Raw genomic sequence first — 21,937 nt, forward strand, 5'->3', positions numbered from 1 at the left:
GCAGAAAAAAAATCATGTGAAGGTAACTTGGCATCTATCAGGCTTCAATCTTTTCAGCATTTCTTTTTATTAAACCTTAAATAGTTGCTGTGATATAATCATCAGCCCTCAACTAAATGAACACCAGAGATATAATTATTGTACTGATCGATAACAATTATTGATGAGATTGAACCAATACAGGTGAACCAAAAAAAAAAAGTTCTATTTTTGAGGCAGGGTGTGCAAACAGGAAGACTGTTGTAATGACTGATGGGTTTCTCTCTTTCTGTCTTGTTTGCATTTCCACACACTGAAACATAGAACATACTCTTAAGATTGTTGCAGCACCAAACAACCTTTCAGTGACCCCTCATACACACACTCATGATTCAATACACAGACAGGTGCTCCTCAAGGAGCATATCTAGTGCAGTGTGGAATCAAGTAGGTGATGAAAAATTTGCCTGTGGTGAGGTGGGCTGTTATTAATTTTGCATTAGTTCAAACTATATGAACGCTAAATCACCATGTCTGTCTCCCTTCTTTTTTTTGCCTCAATTGCCTTTTGTATTAGCTGCCCTTAGCAGGTGACATACATGAAATAATAGTAGCTTAAGATGTTTACTGGCATTACATTTTTAACTGTGCTTATAGATTTGTCTCTGGTTGCTCTAAATCACTTTCCCTGCCCTGACAGTATTGCAAACGACAGTATCCGCTGTAGTAAGGTGTGTATCATATACAGACAATTTAAACATTTTCATCTAATATTTTTGTGGCATCTGCTGCTGACTCCACTCCAGTGAAAGGACTTCCTAATTGCAAAGCAGAGGGAGGCTCTCCAAGTTTGGTAATTGTAATTACCATCTACAAGCTGATAATTGGCTGAGGGTAATAATATGTAAAACTGATCCGCACAAGATGGTTATTGGCGCATCTGTGTCTGTAGCCAATTAGAAGCTTCTGACATTATCTATGTGGAGGCCAGCCAGTGATCAGTGCTGTAGAAATCACACTATAGAATGAATCAGATGGCCCAGTTGGAGATAATGGTGTCACTCTTTCTGGCAAACACTGTAGAAAGTAATTGCACCATTGGGCAATTATACGCTGCTGAAGTTTGTCCAGTCATACTTGTACTTTTCCAAATCAGCGTTGATTACAGTAATTCTAATTTCTGTAGAAGTGCCTGTGTGCTTTCATCGTTGAGTTAACAGCTGCTTTTAGTTCAATTAAATAGATTTTCAGTCAAGTCTACAAAGCAGGATGTGGTACAGGTTGCATTAAATCAGAAAAGTCACAGAAACCACACTGACTTATATTTTTAAAAAAAGAAAAAGAAAAAATGAAGGACACTTTACAGAAACAGCTGCAGTACCTTTGTGTGTATGGCCAAGGACAGGTATCTTTTCACAAAATTAACGATTAAATTAATAAGAAATGTGTGTGTGTTGTATTCTTTGAAAAGAAAAAATGTTGTAGGTCATAACATTTCAAAAAAACATTGTAATTTTCTCACATTTCCCTGCATAATGTTGGACTCAGAACCTTTCAAACCAAGCATTTTTGTGTACTTTCATATAGTCTCCTTTACTTTTTTCTTACTTTCTGTCCTTCCTGTTTTCCATCTCTCTGACCCTTTCACCACTCCTTTCTTTCACCTCCTTTCATCCATCCATCTCTGCCCAAGGGACTCTTGCTCTGTTCTTATCTGATGTGTGGAAATGTTAGTAGTGCGAGGGGGACAGAGGGGAGGGGGACATCCAGACAGCCTGTGAAGCTATTGAATCACTCTGGCCCTGCAGAGTGACTGGCAGGCAGACACAAAGAGGGCAAAAGCTCTCTACTAGTCTTGCCTGTAATGGCTCAATACATGGCCTCCAGAAACTTCACAGCTTTTAGTTTTCCTTGTTTCCTCTGTCTCACTCTCTTTTTTTTTTTTCTTTCTGTAGAACTTCCACCAGGATGGGAGAAAATAGACGATCCAGTGTATGGGGTGTACTATGTTGAGTAAGTGACGTACGGTATATAACACTCATGCAAATGCAAAGCCACAGCACACAGACATCCAGAAACAGGAAAAAAATTACCTTCTTGCATTTTTCTTCTTGCACATAAATAGAAATGGTTTCTTTCTAACAAAAAGAAACTCTTGACCTCACTGTTAACAGGAGCTGATCTTTTGTTTGTACAGTTCTGCTGTCAGACTTCATAGCCAGAATTCAGAACTCAGCTATTTTGGTGTTTTATGGAAGGGAAAATGTAGGACATTCTGTGTGTGTGTGTGTGTGTGTGTGTCATTGCAATTTGGGGAGAACATGCAGCAAGTTTGCTTGTGTGTGTCAATGTGTGCATCTCATCATTTGTAAAGTCCCTGGGCCCAAGCATTAATGCAGATATATTTCATGCCTGTTGTTCAAAGCAGCACCTGGGTGCTCATGACTGTGGCTTTGTCTCTGCAGTATTTTTTTAATCTACATTATTGATGTTTTTTCTTCATTTGCTGGAGGTGTAATTTTTCAGTGTTGCTAGGAATGTAGGAAACATCCCAGGGTTGGTTTGTGATGTGAAAATGTGCAGTTTCTGTGAATTTATCTGATGTAAGTGATATGTGTGTCATGCACAGCATTTCCTCTGTAAGTATGGATGCTTGTAAGTGTATTCTGTCACTGTGTATAATCAAAGCGTATCACCTCCCTCCCTCTCCCCTCTCTTTTTTCACTGTACCTCTCTCTCTCTATTACCCTTTTCCACTCCACTGTCTGACTTCCCTCCCTGTTGTGCTTCACTTTCCTGCTTATAATTACTCCTTGTCCTACATGTTTTCTATTCTTATTTTCTGTTTCCTGTTATTTATACCCCCTGTCCATCTCTCCTCACTGCCATCCACTCCTTTCATCCTCCCATAGTCATATCAACAGGAAGACCCAGTATGAGAATCCAGTGCTGGAGGCTAAGAGGCGCAGGCAGCTGGAACAGCAGCAGCCTCAGCAGCCTCAGCCCCAAAGCCAGCAGCCACCTGAAGGTGAGCGCTACATCCGAGGTTCGTTCACAAGCCCCGACCAAGGGCATCATTTACTTTCTTTCTATTCATGTGAGTGAATGAGTTGTCTGCATACATGCCTATATGTGCATGTGAGATTGTGTGTCTTTATACAAATTGCTGCTGCAATTGTACTTGATGTTGCCTGCTACTGCCTTATGATTTGCTAAGTGCCCTTCCATTAAGGCATAACTATGATTTGCGGCTGTACCACACAGCCTTTTGAAGTCAGTTTCTGTTTTGTGTATTGCCTTCAGTTGTCAGTTGTTAATGATAATAACTTTTCACCCAGGTGAAGACAGGTAAGTTTGGCTTCAAATGAAGTTGCCAGCTAAAGCAAGACCGCTTCCTAATTGTGTCACTTAGTAGCAAAAATAAGGCTAGCAATGTAACATTCTTCAAAATGTCTTCTCACACAGCTGCCCAAACTCAGGCTACAGTAAGTTGTTGTTAGCTGCTTCCCATCTAAGCCTTATGTGTGCAGAGGGCACTCCACAGAGAGATTTATTGTAAACACAGGCCAGCCCATATGGGAGCTCTCCTATCTCACTCCTTTTTTAGTTTATTCCACAAAAATCACTCAATTCCATTGAATTACCTTCTCCCTTTTGAAAACACAATCGATCTCAAAAAGTTCAATAACTTCAGGTGGGGTTTTACCTGTTTTTATTTTTCACCTCTGCATTGATTCCATTTGACTGTTAGGAATATTAATGAAGGTTGTAGTCTTATTGGCACTGTGATGCTGTAATGAGGCTATTAATCAAAGAAGTTAGCCATTATGAAGAAATATCTCACTCTGTTTTCACACACCCCCATTTTTATTCAGTAGTGTGATGAAAAACCGCTTTAAAAGCTTCATGAAAAAAAGTTAATTGCGTGTGAAACAAATTCAACCTAGGTTTACACATTATGTCATTATTGCTCGATAGGGAGATGTGAAAGTATATTGTAGGTTTAATAGTTTTTAAACCACTTTCATTCACTTGTGGGAAGTTTCAGGTTCCATAACAGGAAATGTTATTTTCACATAGAATTTTTAGCCGTTATTCACTTACATTCCTCTTCTGAACCCAACTGGCTTTGTCCCAAACACTAAGCGCAGTAGGCCATGTTGTCCTGGAGCCCTTTTTTCTCCCACAAATAAGGAAGCTATGCATCTGTATAGACCCCATCTAGAGAATTTGTGCCTCTTGCTGTTGCAGAATGGATTGAGGACTCAGCGTTGGCAGGGGCCCCGCTAGCTAGCTATGCTGCCAACCACCAGGAAACCTACAGAGACCCTCAGACAGGACCTACAGTGCCCAACGCGATGGGACAAAAACGTAAGTGTAAAACCTCATGAAAACAGGAGTTTAATGATGGAGAAAGGGTTATGAATTGACCACCTAAAGCAGCTTTCTTTGTCAGCTTCATCACATATTCCTTATAAGTAAGATAAATGTCAGCTCCTTTGATACATATTTTTCCAAGAGCACCAGTGGCTGTGTTTTTATGAAGGCACACCGAATGTGCTTCTGCCAAGTATAGTTTAATCTAATGTATATGTTCCCTCAGTGTTTACTGTGGCCACATGCTGATTCTCATGGAAACTCTGTCATGTTGTTCTATTTTCTGGATCAAATAATGGTCTGATTTCACCCATCATTTAGCAATGCACACACCTACAGACACAGTGTCTAGCCATTACTGTGTGTCTTCCTTCTCACGGTTGCCAGCTCCTTTTTATACCAGCCTCCCACCAGCAGTTTGTCTAATTAGCACAGCCATGGCAGAGAATTAACTACCTCACCCTCTCTCCCCCTCTGACTCTCCCTTGCTGCTCTGTCAGCCACCTTTTCCTTTTTCCTCATTGATCTCTTTATTGTATCGCTTACATTGGGCGTCTCGCTGGCTTGTCTCGTTTTTCACCACTCTCTGCTTTGGTTCATTTGTTGGTTCTGTCTGTGTTTCTCCCTGCCTCCCGCCCTCTCTGATTTTATTTTATACTGTCCTAGGCCTTGACATTCCTCCAGAGAAAAGCATCATGTGAAATCTCTTTATCTAACTCTTCTTTCATGTTTCTCCTGTTTCCTAGTTTGATCTTACATCTCTGGGTCCCTTGTGGATAAAGCCACCATCTCAGCTCACAGTTTTGTTACAGATGCTCCAAAAAAAAATGTTATGTCAAGGCATTGTACACAAACGTACACAAACATACACACAACGTAAAACTCCACAAACACCAATGGTCATGCATTTTTCATTTAATACATAAGCTGTAGCACTGCCATGACCTGATGTAGTACTGCTGGTCACTAAAAACACATTCCTCTACAGTCCGTTCTCCATATGTACCCTATTCATCCACTGGTTATGTGGTTGCTTTTCATTCACCTCTACCAACATAACCTTATTCATTCAGCTGAAATATGTCAACTAATGAGGCTTTCATTTTCACTATTAGTAGACAATTAGAACCAAGACTGCCCTTGTATTCAGCTGCTGTTCCCTCTTTCTCACTTTCTCGACAGCAAAGATGATAAATACTTCCCTCCATTTTTTGGTTTAAACTGATTTCATCTCATATCGTTTTTCATTTTATCTTTAATGTCAGATAATGAGGTTGAGAAAGAAAGACAGTGAAGGAACTAGAGAAAAAAAATAGGCAACTGATTAATTGGATATATATTGCAGCATTTGGGCAGTTCCTATCACTTAAGATCATTGTGAAATAGGATTCATGGAGATAACTGTGTTAATTAAATCTTCATAACCGGTAGTGAATAAAAGAGATGTCTTCTGGGAAGATGAGGTTGTTCTTTCTGTAGCTGCTCATTAAGACAGAACCCTGTTATCCATCTTTGCTGTGTAGCAGGGATGCCACTGGTACATGTATTTGATGTCATAACTTTAAAATCTGTTACACATTTAAATTCAGACCTTCCTATTGTAATAAAAAAGCACTCTATGTATAAGCCAATTGAGAAGCTGAGAAGCTGTTTTAATTTGAGCTATGTTAAAACTTTTTCTTATCGTCCGAACTGCTTCACCTTCATTTTTGGAGTACTGACGACTTACCTGCTCATTGTCTGAATTCCTTTCGAGCATAGTTTTGGACTACGCTTTTGCCTGGGTTGGGTTGCTATTGATGGGGAGTTTACTCTGGGGCTTACTCCAATTTTGTATACAATCTCACTTGTGTTTTAGATTCCCTTTTAACCCAATTAATCCCCAACTATAGTAATCTCGCCATTCTGATCAATGTGTTTCTGGGTGATATGCAAATGTTGACCTATATCCACTCCACTTATTTTTCTTGGCTGCAACTGCCAGCACCTTATAGAGAGTAAAGATTGCTTGTGTTTGTGGATTCGTGATAAGTGTTAAATTGTTGTGTTGAGCTGTTTTCACACCAGTGAAAATACCTTTGTGAGTCACTTCACAAGACCCAGAACAGTTTAATGCACACCAGCCCTGGAGCTGCTTAATTCTGTTTGTGGTGTTACTGTACCTCATCAATTGTCTATCAGAATGGCTTAAAAATGTATTATCTGTGTTTTTGTTTCCAGGAGGAAAGCCTTTCTTTACTCGGAACCGATCTGAGCTGAAGGGGACTTTCATCAATACCAAGCTGAAAAAGAGTCATCGTGGGTTCGGCTTCACTGTTGTTGGAGGTGATGAGCCAGATGAGTTCCTGCAGATAAAGAGCCTTGTCCTAGATGGACCTGCAGCCCTTGATGGCAAGATGGAGACAGGTTGGTGTACTGAATTTATCATGGAATTAATGCTGCTGTAATCTGATTTTCTGACCGCTGATTCTTGCAATATGTATAAATAGCTGTGACTTATGTCCACTTAGTCGAACATTTGCAAAGAACGCTTTACTTTACGAAGGTATACTAAGATCTTCTTCTTCCCCACCTTTAAGGTGATGTGATCGTAAGTGTCAATGACACATGTGTGCTAGGCTACACCCATGCCCAAGTTGTGAAGATCTTCCAGACGATCCCCATTGGCTCCATGGTTAACTTGGAGCTGTGTCGTGGCTATCCACTGCCCTTTGATCCTGATGACCCCAACACCAGCCTGGTTACCTCAGTGGCCATTCTTGACAGCAAAGATCCCATCATTGTCAATGGCCAGGAGGCCCCCAACAGCTACGACTCGCCATCCAGCCACGGCAGTCAAAACAACAATAATGGCTCGACTAATGGCGGGGCACCCATCAACGGTCTCCCCCGACCACACAGCCCCTCTGCTGAGGTGGCTTCTGATACCTCTTCACAGCACGCCTACCCTAGTGATGTGGTCACCCTTGCCTCATCCATTGCCACACAACCAGAGCTCATCACTGTACACATGGAGAAAGGAGACAAAGGGTTTGGGTTCACTATTGCCGACAGTCCTGGTGGTGGAGGGCAGAGAGTGAAGCAGATCGTGGACTACCCTCGTTGCAGAGGCCTCAAGGAGGGTGACATAATTGTGGAGGTGAACAAGAGAAACGTGCAGAGCATGTCTCACAACCAGGTGGTCGACCTGCTCAGCAAGTGTCCCAAAGGCAGCGAGGTCACCATGCTGGTGCAGAGAGGTGAGTGGGTGTCATTTGTATTTTAACTTATGAGAGCAGATCATGATGATGAAGTTTAGAGGATGACGTCTGGTTATTTGGAAGTATGATTTTTGTGCCCGTACACAGCAAACCTTTGCCATGAATTAACTTGATGCTGTTGACAAAACATAATAGGCTCATGTCTTACAGGCTCTTCCCACTCAGAGTCATTTTATTGGCACTCATTTATTTATTCATGTAAATAGAAGTAACCTCAGAGAGAGAGAGATGTAATAATTTTTAAGGACATGGCTGTAAGTGAGGTGGGAAGAGCTAGTGAGGCATTTTTTTTTTCCTGAATGGCTTTGATGGAACAATAATGCTGTCCTGAAATGGAAACAATGCACAGAGAAGGAAACTTGAAATCTGGAGCAAACTATGAAAAGAAGGGTAAACACAGAAGAGAAACACAGGTTTAGTTATTGACTAAATATTTTTCCTCTTTTTTTTTTTTTTTTTTTTTTAGTTTGTCTTGTACTCAGCTTCTTTCTCTCCCTTAGTTCGTATGTATTCCTTTCTGTTTTTGTGTGCTTTTGTTTATTTGTTTGAAAACATGTCTTAATTTATTTTGGGCTTTTAGTGTTCTCCAGCGCTAAGGTTGCTTTAAAGATGCCACCAATTTTGCTGGCCTCTGACTTTCTGTGAGCAGAAGTCTGTGACATTTTGCTGTTACATACATTTTCTGTGTTAGTTGGTGCAAAAACAGTATACTGGGATGTGAATGCTGATAACTTACACCACCCGACTTTTGTTAAGGCTTCTGATTGAAAATCACTGTCTCAGACACGTTAAATGGAAACAAAGCAACTGTGAATGGAGAATAAAACTGAAGTGATTGAATTTCAGTATTTTCCTCCAATCCCCATTAGACTCCAGTGCTGTAAACGCACTGTGAGATACAAGTAATTGGAAGATTTTCTCTGTCAGACTGTTCATAGCTTGCTTTTGTGCTTATTAATTCAAGTAACTAAAAGGTTTTTGCATATGCGTATGCACCCATGCAGCTGTCTCTGTAGGGTTAAGTGAGTAGAAGTGTCGAGGGAAATTGGTCAGATGTATGGCAGCCAAGTCGCGTTGTACTTTCACTTTGAGTCTGTATGTTTCTGGTCGTATTTTTCCTTTATATGTGACTTTGTCTCAGCTTGTATCTCCGAGCTTGGTTTGAGCTGTCACACTTTTTGTTTCACTTCTTGACACACTCCCACACTCCAGAGATACACAGACTAAATCATTCCATACCCCTCCTCTCTGTTTTTTGCTAATGAGCTGCATTTCTTCATGATGCCACTGTACGCAAGCCCATAAATTGATACGGCCTCAGGCGCTTAATGGGCTGTCAATAAAACAGAAGGCCTGGGCTTCTGTAAATGCTCCTGTAATGCATTGCACAGACATACAGGCACTCTATGACCTTGATAGGGGAGCTAAAACACAAATGTGTGGATGTGAATAACATGTATGGGACATTTCAATTGAGCCAGCATTGTCTTGGTTGGCTTTATCATATGTAGGTTTTGATAGTCATCAGGCACAAATACAGACCCATGAAGATATAAGAAATATGCCATTTACAGAGTTATATCAGGACCAACTTATCTGGTTCTTCTTGCAGATTAATAACAGAATGAAAGTCTGCTCACTGCATGTCTCCCATTTGCACATTGAAGTACCAAGTACTGGCTACTGCATTTATGTTCAAAGAACTCTTCTGCAGAAGAGCCTGATCACGACACAAGCAATTACAGAGCCAGTGTACAAATTGGAGTAGTACAGTGTGTGACTTAATTTTAGTTTTCTCTGGCTCAGTATCAGACCACCATATTTCTTCTACAAACTGAAATGTGTCCATAGCACAGGTATTAAAAATTGTTTTGGTATCAATATCAAAGCTCTATTATATTGAAAGTAGTATTTAAAATATTTTGAATAATACCCAGCTTAGCCTATCATCTGAACATCAGGAGAGCATGTGTGGGAATCTTTTTTTTTGTTGTAGATATTAACAATATTTAACAATGATCTAGGACTGCAACTATTTAGTGCATTTAGTCATTTCTATTACTGATTAATCTGTTGGTCAATTTTTTTTCATCTGTAAAAGTGAAAACACCCCCAGGGATGATTCCTTCATATGTCTTGTTTTTCCAGCCAATAACCTAAAATTGAGCCATCACAACAACCTAACTAATTTGAACTCAGTTGAAGTGCCAATACGATGTAGAGCGTGGGCAAATAAAAAGACAGGTAGCCCGTATATGTCATTTTGAAGAATAGACAGAAATAAATCATTTTAGATGTTCCCTGCAAGTGAATAAATAACAAAAAAAGATACCATGGCCCCATCAAAGCTTTATTGATGGTGTGTGTGTGTGTATTTCATCCTCTCACTGAATTCCCAAGCATTCCCTGTCCTTCAGATTGCCCCATGTTGAATGGTGAATTTGTATACTTCTTTTCAAAATTTTTGTGTTATTGTCCCACTCACACCTCATCATCCACATTGTATGTATTGCTAATGTACGCATTCACACAGTCACTTTCATGAGAACATAAACCAAGACACTAGATTCTACATATTCTGCCTTAATTACTGCCCCATCCTTACTCTCTCCACTGCTCTCACAGCAAAGCACACTAGCCTCTAATTGGGGTCCTGATGTCAGTTTTGCTTATCGTACACATACATCTTTTTCTTTCATGCTCTGTTGTACTCCCATTCTCCTTCCATCCATCTAAAATCTCTTCTTCCCTGAGAAGACACTGCTTGTGCTTGTACACCCACGCATATAGACACTGAGTCAATCTCATTCATCAACAATCATACATCCAATTTAGACTCCAGACAAACAGACTCTGGCATAGCGTCATTTGGTAGCAATCTACCTTTGCATCCCCTTTTTCTTTTTTTCTTCCTCATGTGCCAGTTTGTTGAGTCACACCCACTCACACACATGAAGATCTGAGCCAGTGACTAAGGACTATAGCGTGAACATGCCCACTAATTGTGGAACAGTGTGCACAGGTCAGTTGCATGTCAGATGTGAACTTGTGGTTTGATTCCACTGCACCTACAGTAAGGGCATGACAATGTCTTTTTGTTCACCAGCCAATTAAGTTTTTATGATTAAAGTTGACTATGGCTTGGTGAACTAAAGTCCCAAGCCTTTGAAATGTGAATGACCACTGTACACACCCAAATCAAGACTACACTATATGTATAATACTACTGATAATTATTAAATATTTAGAGTAAATCTTTTTAAATCTTTTTTTGTTTTGTAAAAACATAGTCTATTAAAACACATTAACAATAGCTTCTTATTGCATACAATAGATATGATGTAGGGGTTTAGATTATTTGAAAATATAAAAACTAAACAAAATATCTAGCAAGGGAAGTACTGTCTGTTTAAATACTTATTAAAAAATAGCACTAAATACTACAATCGACAGAAGAAAAAAATCTCTGCAATTTATGGATATAGTTTTTCATAAAAGATTAAGAGTAGATTTTTGACATGTACACTTTTTTCCATAATTATGTTTATACCCAGATTGCAAAATTTTGGGGAGATAGTGTGTTGAGCTGAGATCCACTTCACCTGCTTCTTGAGATTTGCTGATGCAACACAAATTCCACACACATACATGTAATTACAGAGGGGCACGAAATACAAAATAAAAGCAGCTCATGAGCTGTGTGCAAATAGTGCTCATGAGAGTAAAGCAGTGTCATGCTGTCAGATTGTAATCAGTTTATTATTGCAGATACCTTTTGAGAAGACAAATTTTAACCTGTCAAAGTGGCTGAAATCCACATAGTGTACTACTATTTTTTTTTTTTTTTTTTTAACCTTTTCCTCCAGTTAATCTCTTAGTGAGAAACCAAACAACTATTCACAGAGCAAAGAGTCTGGCTGTAAGACATCATTTCATAGGTTAAATACACAAGACACAGTGATCTCAGACATTGTACTCTGAGATATACTGTCTATAAGCACATGAGATTGATTTATTACTTCAATCAGGTCTGTATTTCATGATACATTGTTCTTTCATTTGTCTAATTACACAGCTCTAATGTGCTCATTTCCCCTGCCTGTCTTCTCCTGCCCCCACTGATGCACTGACATAATTCATTTTGGCCCCTGATGTCTTGCTGTAGCACAGATGCTAATACTCCCTCCCCTGTTCCCATTAAAAAGGTGCACATGTTATGGAGTCCACAGCGATGCATACACCTGCTGTACAGCCTTTTGTCAGCAAAATCTTGTTTGGGTGTAGAATTTCTGAAGCACAGCATCTCAGTAGTCCAGCATCTTATGTCATTACTCAGCTAAAAAAATGAACCCCATTTGTCTACTGTAAGGCCAGACAGGTGCTGCAATGAATGCAACACAATTTGTTCTTGGCTGCAGCAAATGCTTATAGCCATTTGCATGATATAGAATGATTTATAACTAGATAATGTAGATAATGGATGAAGGGTGGATGGAAGAATGTCAGATGATCAGAGATGATGAAAGAGCAATGCAGAAATCCCCACTATACTCTCTCGTTCTCTTTTCCTCTCGCTCTGTCCCCATGTCATTATTCCTCCATCAACGGTGACACGTCAGTCCCTACTGGACAATCAGGCCTCACGCTACTCTTACAGTGAGAGATGGACTTCTCTCCTCCCACGGAGCCAGTAGACAGGCAAATGGCACGTGGCTCGACTAACACACAAGAGCTGTGTGTTATTGTATTCTGATGAACCCCTGCATTGCACAGTCACTTTCCATATCTCTGTTGACGACATAGGAAGATAACTACCCAACCTATTTGAGGTCTCTACTTGGAAGACGTAAGAACAATCATCTACAAAGCATCAAGTGTTAAAGCACAAGAGGGTGTCTTTCCTCTTGTTTACATTTGTTTGTGTATCCCCTCATTGCTCTTAAGTGCGGTTAGAAGGTGATTTATTGTACCCTTGAAGATAGACAGAAGGTTGAAATGTGTGTTTTGCTTTGTTTTTGTTTGACAGGCAGATTAAAGAGGGTAAAAACACAAGTGGATCATTGCCACACTAGTAGTTCTTATAGGCATAATGGTGGTCAAGTGCACCAAGAGCTTGTCAAAAAAGCACTCCATAGAGCAGCATCAAGGACACACAGACGGGTACAAACACAATTCTGTGAACTTAAATAACCCATGTAAACAAACTCGCACCCCTTGGCATGTGTGTTCATAAAGCTTGTATAATGTGGACAATCTTGCACACACCCATTAGAAAGAGATAAACGTTGATGATGGCTCCCTGCACAGACCAAAGCAGGAAATCAATTCACTGTATGGGCAGGAAGCGTCGTATTTTTGCCCACTTCGCATTAAAAATTCTGCTGACTGCACGTTCCAATGGCACTATAATGAACAGCATTGCAGTCTTGAAAAGCATTGATGGGGGAGCGGCCTGCCTGCTGGGTACCCACAGTTCACCTCTGCTCATTTTTGGCTTGCTGGAGGCTTGAGCTGGTGAATCACTGCTTGTTGCACAGGGACTCTCTCCCTTATTCACCCCCCCCCCAATCTCCCTTGTCTTCACGCCTCTATGGCTATTGGGCAAGTCATAAATCTCCAACATTGCACCATCTTTTGTTTCCATGACAATACTCAGCAGATAATATACGCTTGGGTCTTCTCTGGGTGGATGTGTGGGAGGTGGGGATTTCACCCTTGTGTTTTTTTTTTTTTTTTTTTAAACCATGAAATGGGCAATACAAGGGGAAAACAGTTGTAGGTTAAGATGTATTTTACATAATAAAGCTACATGGGATTAATTTCACGGAAAGCTGTTATATTCAGTTAATCTTTTTTTTTTTTTTTTTTTTTAAATCTTGGCCTGTGTGTGTCCCTGGTCATCTTTACCTATTTAGTCACATTGTTATGCTTCCCTGTCACATTTAATTTCATTGTTTACAAACAAACTCACACTGAGGAAGCTAAATACAGCTGCACTCTGTGGGGCTGTCACATCCAGGCTGCTGAAGTACACAGCTCATGTGAACCTTTCACTCCTGCACTGTACAGCATAGAGCAGCTCACCACAACAACTGTTGCTTGGAGACCGTCTGTCAGTTCCCCACGGTCACCAGGCACTGTCGCCACGGCGACAGATGGACCTGCCTGTTAGAAGCCATCACTCCTTGCTGAGATCCACCAAACACACTCATGCGCATGGTGGACAGACAACATAATCTGCTTAGTAATGGTTCCGCTTAGTGTCTGCTGTGCCGACAGGTTGGTGCAACAGTTCCTGTCTGTTGAAGGAGACTGTACAACATGTTCAGCTGAAGGTGTAGTGCTGCCCGTCAGCATGTACCCTGTTCAGCAGAATACAATTAATCCAAAGCATAGGTCCTTTGGTAGCAGTTTTTTGCTTAATTTATCTTTCCAGTGCACAAATTTTAACTGTGTCACTGCTTTCAAATGTATAATTGCATTTGTTCCACCACACCTTATTTCTTGTGTTTGCTGCCAGGGCTGTCACAGAGAAAAATAAGCTGCTGAAATTCATGAAATTTTTCCTCAGGCATTGTAACAAAATGATGTCAACTCTGTCAGCCTCAATAAAAATTCACAGCAATCCTTAAATACACTGGATACTTTGATTATTTAGATTTTCATAGAAAATTGTAATATGCCGAAATGTCATTAAAAAAAATATACGAATATAGTGCACAGTGGTTTGAAAAGTTCCTCATTATTCACAGTTTTTTTTGTGGCAGAAAATGCATTACAATTTATTAAACAGAATACAGTTAGCTGGGGGATGTGCACCACAGTGATCTGGCTCCATTATTTTCAGAGGTGAGGATTTAGTAAGTACTCTCTCACTCAGGTTGATGGTGTGGAGGCCAGGCCCGATTGCCCACCTGTCCAAAACTGCTCTGTCCTCCCTCTTGTATGTCATTAGGACTGGAGGTCTGGCGGTTGGCCCAAACATCCACAATACCTTTTGATCTGGGAGCTTCAAACACTGTGATGCTTCACACACAAACACACACACACAAACCCACAGAACTACATCTGCCTACCAGTGTAATGTTGACATTTGTACAGCTGGGTTCTCTGCTTTTGTTTAAGCTTGCAACTGATAATTATTTTCTATTATCAATTTATCCATTTGTTTTTTTAATTATTAGATTTAGTCCATAAAACATTGCACGGTAAGGGGGAAAGCCCATCTCAAGTTCTCGGTGCCCAAAGTGACATCGTCATACTGCAAAACCCAAAATTCATTCACTATTTACCCCACAAAACAAAAAAAGTAAGCAAACACAACACTTCACTTGAAATATTATTTAAATTACTGTGAAAAAACATTGCTTTTAGTTTCAGTCAATCAAAATTTAAAGGGAAATGGAAACATACTTTACTTTAGGAAGACCTGAATCAACCTCTATTGGAGTATGTTTGTTTTTCATGCTTGGGCGTTTCTGTTAAGTGTATCTGTGTGTCGGATCGAAAAGCAAAGGAAAGAGCGTACCGAGAGGCAGTGATGGACGGCAGCGGCGGTTCAGTTGCAGTGGATAGATAAACGATCAAACATCAACGTGGCACTTTGACTGGCAGCATTCGTAGCCCAGAGAGGATATATTGGGATTGATGGTGTGTGTGTCTGATTTAGGGGATGGCTGTGTGCTCTAGAATGAATGATTGCCATTGATTGGGGGGGAAAAGGTAAAAAGGGCAGTGGAATGAGGAGAATGAGGAAGGCAAAGGGGAGGAAGGATGTAAGAAAAAAGCTTCAGACACGGCACAGTTGGAGCTGTCAGTTGTGAATGAAGCCAGATGTCTGAGAGATAAAGACGAGGCGCATGTGTGTGTAAGATCTTCCCCTCTCAGTTTCCCTAAAGGGTTGACACACAATGGTGGCCCATTTTCTTAGATCAGACACCACCTAGTCTCAGTTATGCTTTTACATGTGTTACACACTCCAGTTATATGTCGAAGGTGCGTGTGGCGAATACTCTTGTCATTGTTGAGTTTTAAATATTTAGGTAAATACACACAGCAAGTCTTGCGTTTTCCTTTTGTTTTTTCTTGATATCATTTCCATAACTTCATACAACTGTTTATTTCGCGCAGAGCTGGGGAGAGGGAGAGGACAGCGGTGTGCTTAAGGAGCAGATTTTCTCAGTGCAGGCGGTGTTAATATTTTAGTCATCCATCACTCTTTCTTTGTGCTGTTGTCTGTGATAATGATATTTCTGCAATGATATCTCTGGTCACAGCTCACTCACACAGAAACCCCAACACAAACACGTGTGTGTGTGTGTGTGTGTGTGTGTGTGTGAGGGTGTGTGTGTGTGTGTGTGTGTGTGTGTACGCAGCTGCATGGATGTTTACCAGCATATGAGAGTGGGAGGGGGCTGAGATGGAGAGGGGAGAGAAAGAAGAGGGAGGGAGGTGATGATGCTAAGGGAAGAAAAGGGAGGGAGGACAGTGTGCAGTGAGGTGAGAGAGAAAGGGGGGAAAAAAAGGAAAAGGCAGCAAGAAAAAGAGAGACAGGGAAGACGCGGCAACTGCTTATAGATGCTGGAGCCTTCGAGAGCGGAGCGTGGAGCTCAGCGGACACAGGAAGATGGTCTCAGTAAGAGGGGAACTGACGGTTGCCTATAATTTAATGTTCAGTATCTTGGACTCCTTCTCCATGGGTAATGCTACGGCCAGGAACTCCAGAGCACAGCTCGCCTTTTTCCTCTCTACTCCTCTCTCTATTCTTTGGTTTAGTTGCTCTCCAGGATTCTGTCCTTTCTACTTAACTCTCACTTTCTACCCTCAAACACACACACACTCACTGACATGCCTGCACTGCCATCGGGTAGCCAGGGTCTAGTGAGCACTGGGTTAGCCCTTTAGGCTGGCCCCACTCTTCCGCTGCACCAGTCAAGCCGAGCGCTGGCCGCGGCAGTGATGCAGATAGATCGCGCTGCCTGCCCCCCTCCCCTCCCCTCCCTTCCTCCTCAAACACCAGCCGTGGATGGGCGAGCAACGGAACCAAAGCAGGGAAAGAGAGGAAAAGAGGGAGAAGGAGATGAGGGCTAGATGAGAGCTGTTGGAGTCTGTGTTATCAGATTTTTTTCGCTCCCTTCTTTTTTTTTTTTCTTGAATTCTCTCTTTTTATGAAGGTGGACTATATACTATAACTCCATTTGTAACCTTCTCCCTTTTTTCTTTCTGTCTGGCTTTACAGGGGTGGCACCTGCTAAGAAGAGCCCGAAACTGGTAAGTACTTGTTTATCCCTTTATTTTTACTCATCTGTCAGTCACTTTTCTCTCCTCCGTCTACATGTGTGCATCTTTCTGAGGGGTATTTGGCTCACTCTCCTCTCTGCCTCTCCTTTCCTACCTCATCTCTGTCTCCCCTCTGAGGTGTTAACTTGCATTGATGTTGTGGGTCTGTTTGTAGACATGGGAGGCTGTGCTGTGTGGGGGTGGATCCCTGTAGCTTCACATCAGCCCCCTCCCCTCCTCTGGCAGGGGCTGGGATGAGGGCTTTGATGCACGGCGTGAGCTGGGTTGCTAACATGCTGATGATCGCATCGCGCTGAATGCTAAGCTTGCAGTGTGATAGTTGAATGTATGATCACAGGTGAAACACAGCCTCATCCTGTGATATCTGCTGTATTAATGGAGGGACCCTGTTGACTGTTTACAACTGAATGTGTGTTTGTTAATTTCATTTTGCAGGATGGTTTTGAACTGGCTCCCCCATACAGAGATTACACTAGGATGGTATGTGATGTCATTTCGATGAAAGTTTTGGGGAATGAGGTGTGGTCTGTTGGTGATGGGTAGATGATGGTATAGACAATGGTGTGTCAGTGCATGTTGCTTTACCTTGAAACAAAACTGAAGTTGACTCCTATTGCCGAGATGCATCAAGGCAGTTAACTTGGGCCAGGACTGAGCTGAGTCTGAGGAAGCAGTAAGGATTTGTTTTCATTGCCCCATCCCCCTCCCTCCTCCTCTCCTTCCCATCTTCTGTCTCCTTAATATGTTATTGGAGAAGGAGAAACCAATGTATTAGACCGATCCCTGAGCACAGAGGGAGAATACAATGACTGCAGAAGGTCAAAACTAATAGATACATCAAGAACAAGAGATTTGTCTCCATTTGAAAGGAGAATAGGATTTGAACTTTCTGTGCATGAAATTAAGAGACAGACAAGAGAAAATGTGGCTTCTTTGACTAATGGAGGCACTATTGGTTTTGATGGAATGAAAGTGACCAAAAAATCATTTTGCGGTCAGGCGTAGCAGTCCTGAGGTCTCATTTTAGCACCAAACAAGCCCAGCAATTGTGACTAATTACATGACTTCATTGATTGATTTATTTATTTATTTATTTTCTTTACCACACAATCCACTGAGGCTCAACTCAACATGGTAGAGTATGGATTTTAACTGCAGCCACAGCTCTGATTTGATTTTCCAAAGCATCAAACTTCTTCTCTAACAAGGATGATGAATATAAACATGAATTGCAGAGGTGTAGGAGGCTGATTTAGGGTGCAATGAGTCTGAAGTTGTGAAGACATGACTGCACTTTGAAGGACAAACACTGATAATTTGGGAACAGATGAGCCACTTGCCCCTGCAGCCTTCCTCTGAGTATTTTTGGCCACCACATCCCAAGTACTGGGAGGTCACGTGATTTAAAGAGACTGAACTGCTGCCATTTTCTCTTACTGTCTTAAAATATATGCCTTTCTTTCTCATGCTGTCTGCCCTATTTTTCAAATTTTACAAACTAATGAAGATGTGACTATAAAGAAATATACCATTACAAGAAATCCTGGAAAGGATTTTTACTTGTACTTAAAATCCTGAGCTCAAGTACTTTGTGCTTTACCCTGCTCAAGCACCATCCCTCTTAAATCCTTGAGCAGGTGCTTAAGTGCCCATGTTATTGAGTGGCCAGTGGCGGTTTATGAGGAGTTTTACATTTCTGACTTCACCAGTGAAATCCTCGCTTCATTTCAAACCCCACGAGTGTTTTATTCACTGTGAATATCTCTCCATATGCAGCAGGGGATGCAGTTCTTTGTTAATACACTTCACTCTGTTAAACAAAAGGAATACCCTTGTAAGTTTTTTTTTTTCTCCTACAGCTGAGTGATTTAATCATGAGAAACTATTGAGTACTTTTCTTCCTCCTTTTGCTTGCTAAAATAATTCTCTGGATAAAACAGTTTCTTTGTGTTTAGTAAGGTGGCAACAAAGTGATGAAGTTGTTTCCTTTTTCCAGGAAGTAGCAGCAATCTTTAATCTTCTTGAGCTCTAATCCAAAATTATTCTGTACTCTTATCTACAGCCCTGTTTCTCCTCTCACAACCACAGCACAGGTTCCACTGCAGAGCTTTTGATAACCTTTGTTTTTTGTGTGTATCTCTCTGTCACTTCTGATTCTATGCTCCTGAAATGCTGACTTTCAACTGATCTGCTTCTCCAACAGCAATTGTCCAGGAAGGACAGTCAGAACAGCTCCCAGCATAGTGTTTCCAGCCACAGGAGCACCCACACAGACTCACCCGTGCACCCGTCTCTGGTGCCCCCTCTCAACGAGAGCGCTGCACCCCCAGCACCATCTCAACCCCTGCCAGGCCTGCCGCCCCAGGATTCCTCGGCAGACGGGACCATTCAGAGAAAACCCGATCCCTTTAAGATCTGGGCCCAGTCCAGGAGCATGTATGAAAGTAGGCGTAAGTATATACATTATCGGTGGCAGCTGGATGGAGGGATGCATGGGGCTGTTGGCTCGGTGGATATCCTTTGTGTGTTTAAATGGTGCTGTGCTTTCTGGAAAAGGGCTTGGGAAGGGTCTTGGTTGTCTAAGTAACTGGGTTTTAATTCTCAAACAAAAGCAACAACTATTTGTATGCTTGCTTTTGAAAAGAGATCTGAGCTCCTTTTGGTCTTAAGGGTGTTTATGTGTTCCTGTTGCCAGTTTACTTGGGTCACCTAGCTAATACAACCGTCTGCTGATGAATCTTAGCTTCATTAAATTTATAATATTTATATGTTTTTGTTCCATTGTAAGCTTGTAGTCCATGTCACTGTTTTGTTCACCCCATTTATATCAATGAAGATAACTTAAATAGTGCATATAGAAGACATTTATAACAGACTGAATTAGTTTTAACTGGGTGCACCTAACAAACATCAAGCGGATTGTTTTGGAGTACTACAAACATGAAAATGATCTGAACCAATTCCCTTAGCAACTAAGGATGGAAATTTTATTATAGAATGTTTGCTAAAGTCAATTTCAATGTATTTTTTTAATGTTCAGCATTTTTAAAGTGTGTTTATTCACTGTCTTGGGGAGATCGATACCACTCAATTATCTGTGTGCCTAAGAGGCAGCAGGAAATTAGTTTAGCTTCACTCAGCTCACATAGAAAGTAGGGGGAACAACTACAACAACAACAGCTTTCTTTCGAGTAGTTTTTGCATTTCTGTTTGTCTAGAAAGGAAACATACAAGAAAATATGTTAATTAGTAAAATATATCTTTTAAGGTGGTAGTCAGGCTAGATGTTTCCCCTTGCTTGCAGTATTGGTGCTAAGCTAATTGCATACAGACATGAGGGTGCTGTTAGTCTTCTCATTTAACTCACAGCAAGAATATGAACCAGCACATTTCATGAAAGGTCAAGTTCTTTTAAGTCAGTTCCTCAAACATACAATATTATTATTGGTTTTATTGCCAACATTAAAAGTATAATACCCCTATAAGTTCTATAAAAGCTGCTAGATGCTACTTTGGTCCAAATGTGGACACTGGCACCACTGACACAGTTTTACTTTGGGCTTCCCTTAAGAGAAACACAGCTGTATAATTAGCAGCAATAGTGGAGTGGATGTCGGTGGATTGCATACCCCCTCCTCCTTGTCTAGTCTTGTCAAAGCAAGGGGATAGCACCAATTAAAAAACAGGAGAGAAGGAGAAAAAGAAGCCTGCAATGGCTGAGAAACCTCAACATCGAATCGCTTTCCCAAGCGCCACTTGTCAAGAATTTTCATTATTTAGGTGCCTATGGAGAAGAATGTGGAAAGAGCGTGGGCTAGTAGTTTAGACGCCTGTTGACAAGCTGCCATGAAGGGCTGAGAAGACAATATTGTTTTATTTAAAAAGAAAAAAATAGTTATGAAGACAAAAAAAAAAAAAAAAACACGATCAAGGGGGAATTATTTCTACATATTTGTTTTAAGATTTTCTAAATTTCCTAAGCCAGTTTGTTCCGTACAAATGTGAAAACATGCATAAAACACATAAATGAAATGTAAAAGACGTATAGGCAAAGCTAATGGATAGATAAAGGTCAAGCACTGGGAGATCAAGAGATGCTGAGGTATAGAAAAGTAAAGATTAACACACTGAATGACAGGAGAGCTGACCTGTAACATCAGACATAAGTCCTTTACCTCGTCATGCTGCATTGAGCGCTCATCCAATAATCCTGCAGTATGCACCCCATAGGGCTCAGTCCTTGGCTATGGCAGAGACATTTCTCTATACAACATTCACTGTAATGAAATGTTCTGCTGAGATCAAGGTCTTAAAACGCACAAAGTGGTAAACAATTTCCATTTGCAGGAAAAAATCCCCTGAAAAACTCACACGGTATTAACCTGCTCTTAAAAGCCAAGGCCAGAGAGGATAGGAGCCTCACTTGTATTTTGTTGGCCTTCATTTTCACTGTTGTCTGGTTTTCAAATGCTCCCAGTTCAATTTCTTCACACTTTGGAAAACCCACTACACTATTTGCAATCCTCAGTCATAGCTCGGCACAGGTGTCACAGGTCTGTCCATCTTTGTAAAGTATTGATCCAGTCACATCCAGTTGCCTCACTGTGGGCATCACGTATATATTAATCACATCAGTAGGGTGTAACTCTGGAGTTGACCCTTGAGTGCAGGTGCAGTTTGAGACAGTTAGCTTTTGACTCTCCCTATCCCAGTTACTCCACAGTTGCTCTGTGATAGATTGGAAGAGATAGCTACACCCTGCAGGGATTCTAACTGTTGACTGAAGGAACAGATTGGAAACAGGCTGCTTATACCCTCTGCTACCCTGCCTCCTCTTAGTGGCTTTAGTGGCCTTGGCAGATGTGGCCTGTGCTGGTGAAAAGGAAATCTCCCTGGGAGTTTGTGTAGAGTGCATGTTTGTCAGCCCATAAAACACAGCTGCGACCCAACGAATACATGTATATGTGAATAAATACCCACATGCTTAAAGCAAAGATGCTCGTGTGTGCACTGGGATCACA

The 21,937-nt window shown here is 41.1% G+C and overlaps 1 protein-coding gene across 6 annotated transcripts in view; it reads left to right on the forward strand.

Annotated features, from left to right (window-relative positions):
* Positions 1–21,937, forward strand: part of magi1b (membrane associated guanylate kinase, WW and PDZ domain containing 1b) — a 119,916-nt gene that overhangs the window by 81,323 nt on the left and 16,656 nt on the right. For 2 of the 6 annotated variants that reach the window (XM_026306907.1, XM_026306911.2), the window contains exons 8-15: positions 1,935–1,992; positions 2,892–3,025; positions 4,231–4,350; positions 6,577–6,762; positions 6,936–7,595; positions 16,855–16,886; positions 17,352–17,396; positions 19,120–19,366. In XM_026306907.1, the coding sequence (XP_026162692.1) occupies positions 1,935–1,992; positions 2,892–3,025; positions 4,231–4,350; positions 6,577–6,762; positions 6,936–7,595; positions 16,855–16,886; positions 17,352–17,396; positions 19,120–19,366 (1,482 nt within the window). The remainder of the gene's footprint in view (positions 1–1,934; positions 1,993–2,891; positions 3,026–4,230; positions 4,351–6,576; positions 6,763–6,935; positions 7,596–16,854; positions 16,887–17,351; positions 17,397–19,119; positions 19,367–21,937) is intronic. The other 4 variants (XM_026306910.1, XM_026306912.2, XM_026306908.1 and 1 more) reach the window with 3 other exon arrangements.

This window comes from Mastacembelus armatus, chromosome 5, assembly GCF_900324485.2.
Source record: "Mastacembelus armatus chromosome 5, fMasArm1.2, whole genome shotgun sequence".
In the NCBI taxonomy this organism is placed as follows: Eukaryota; Metazoa; Chordata; class Actinopteri; order Synbranchiformes; family Mastacembelidae; genus Mastacembelus; species Mastacembelus armatus.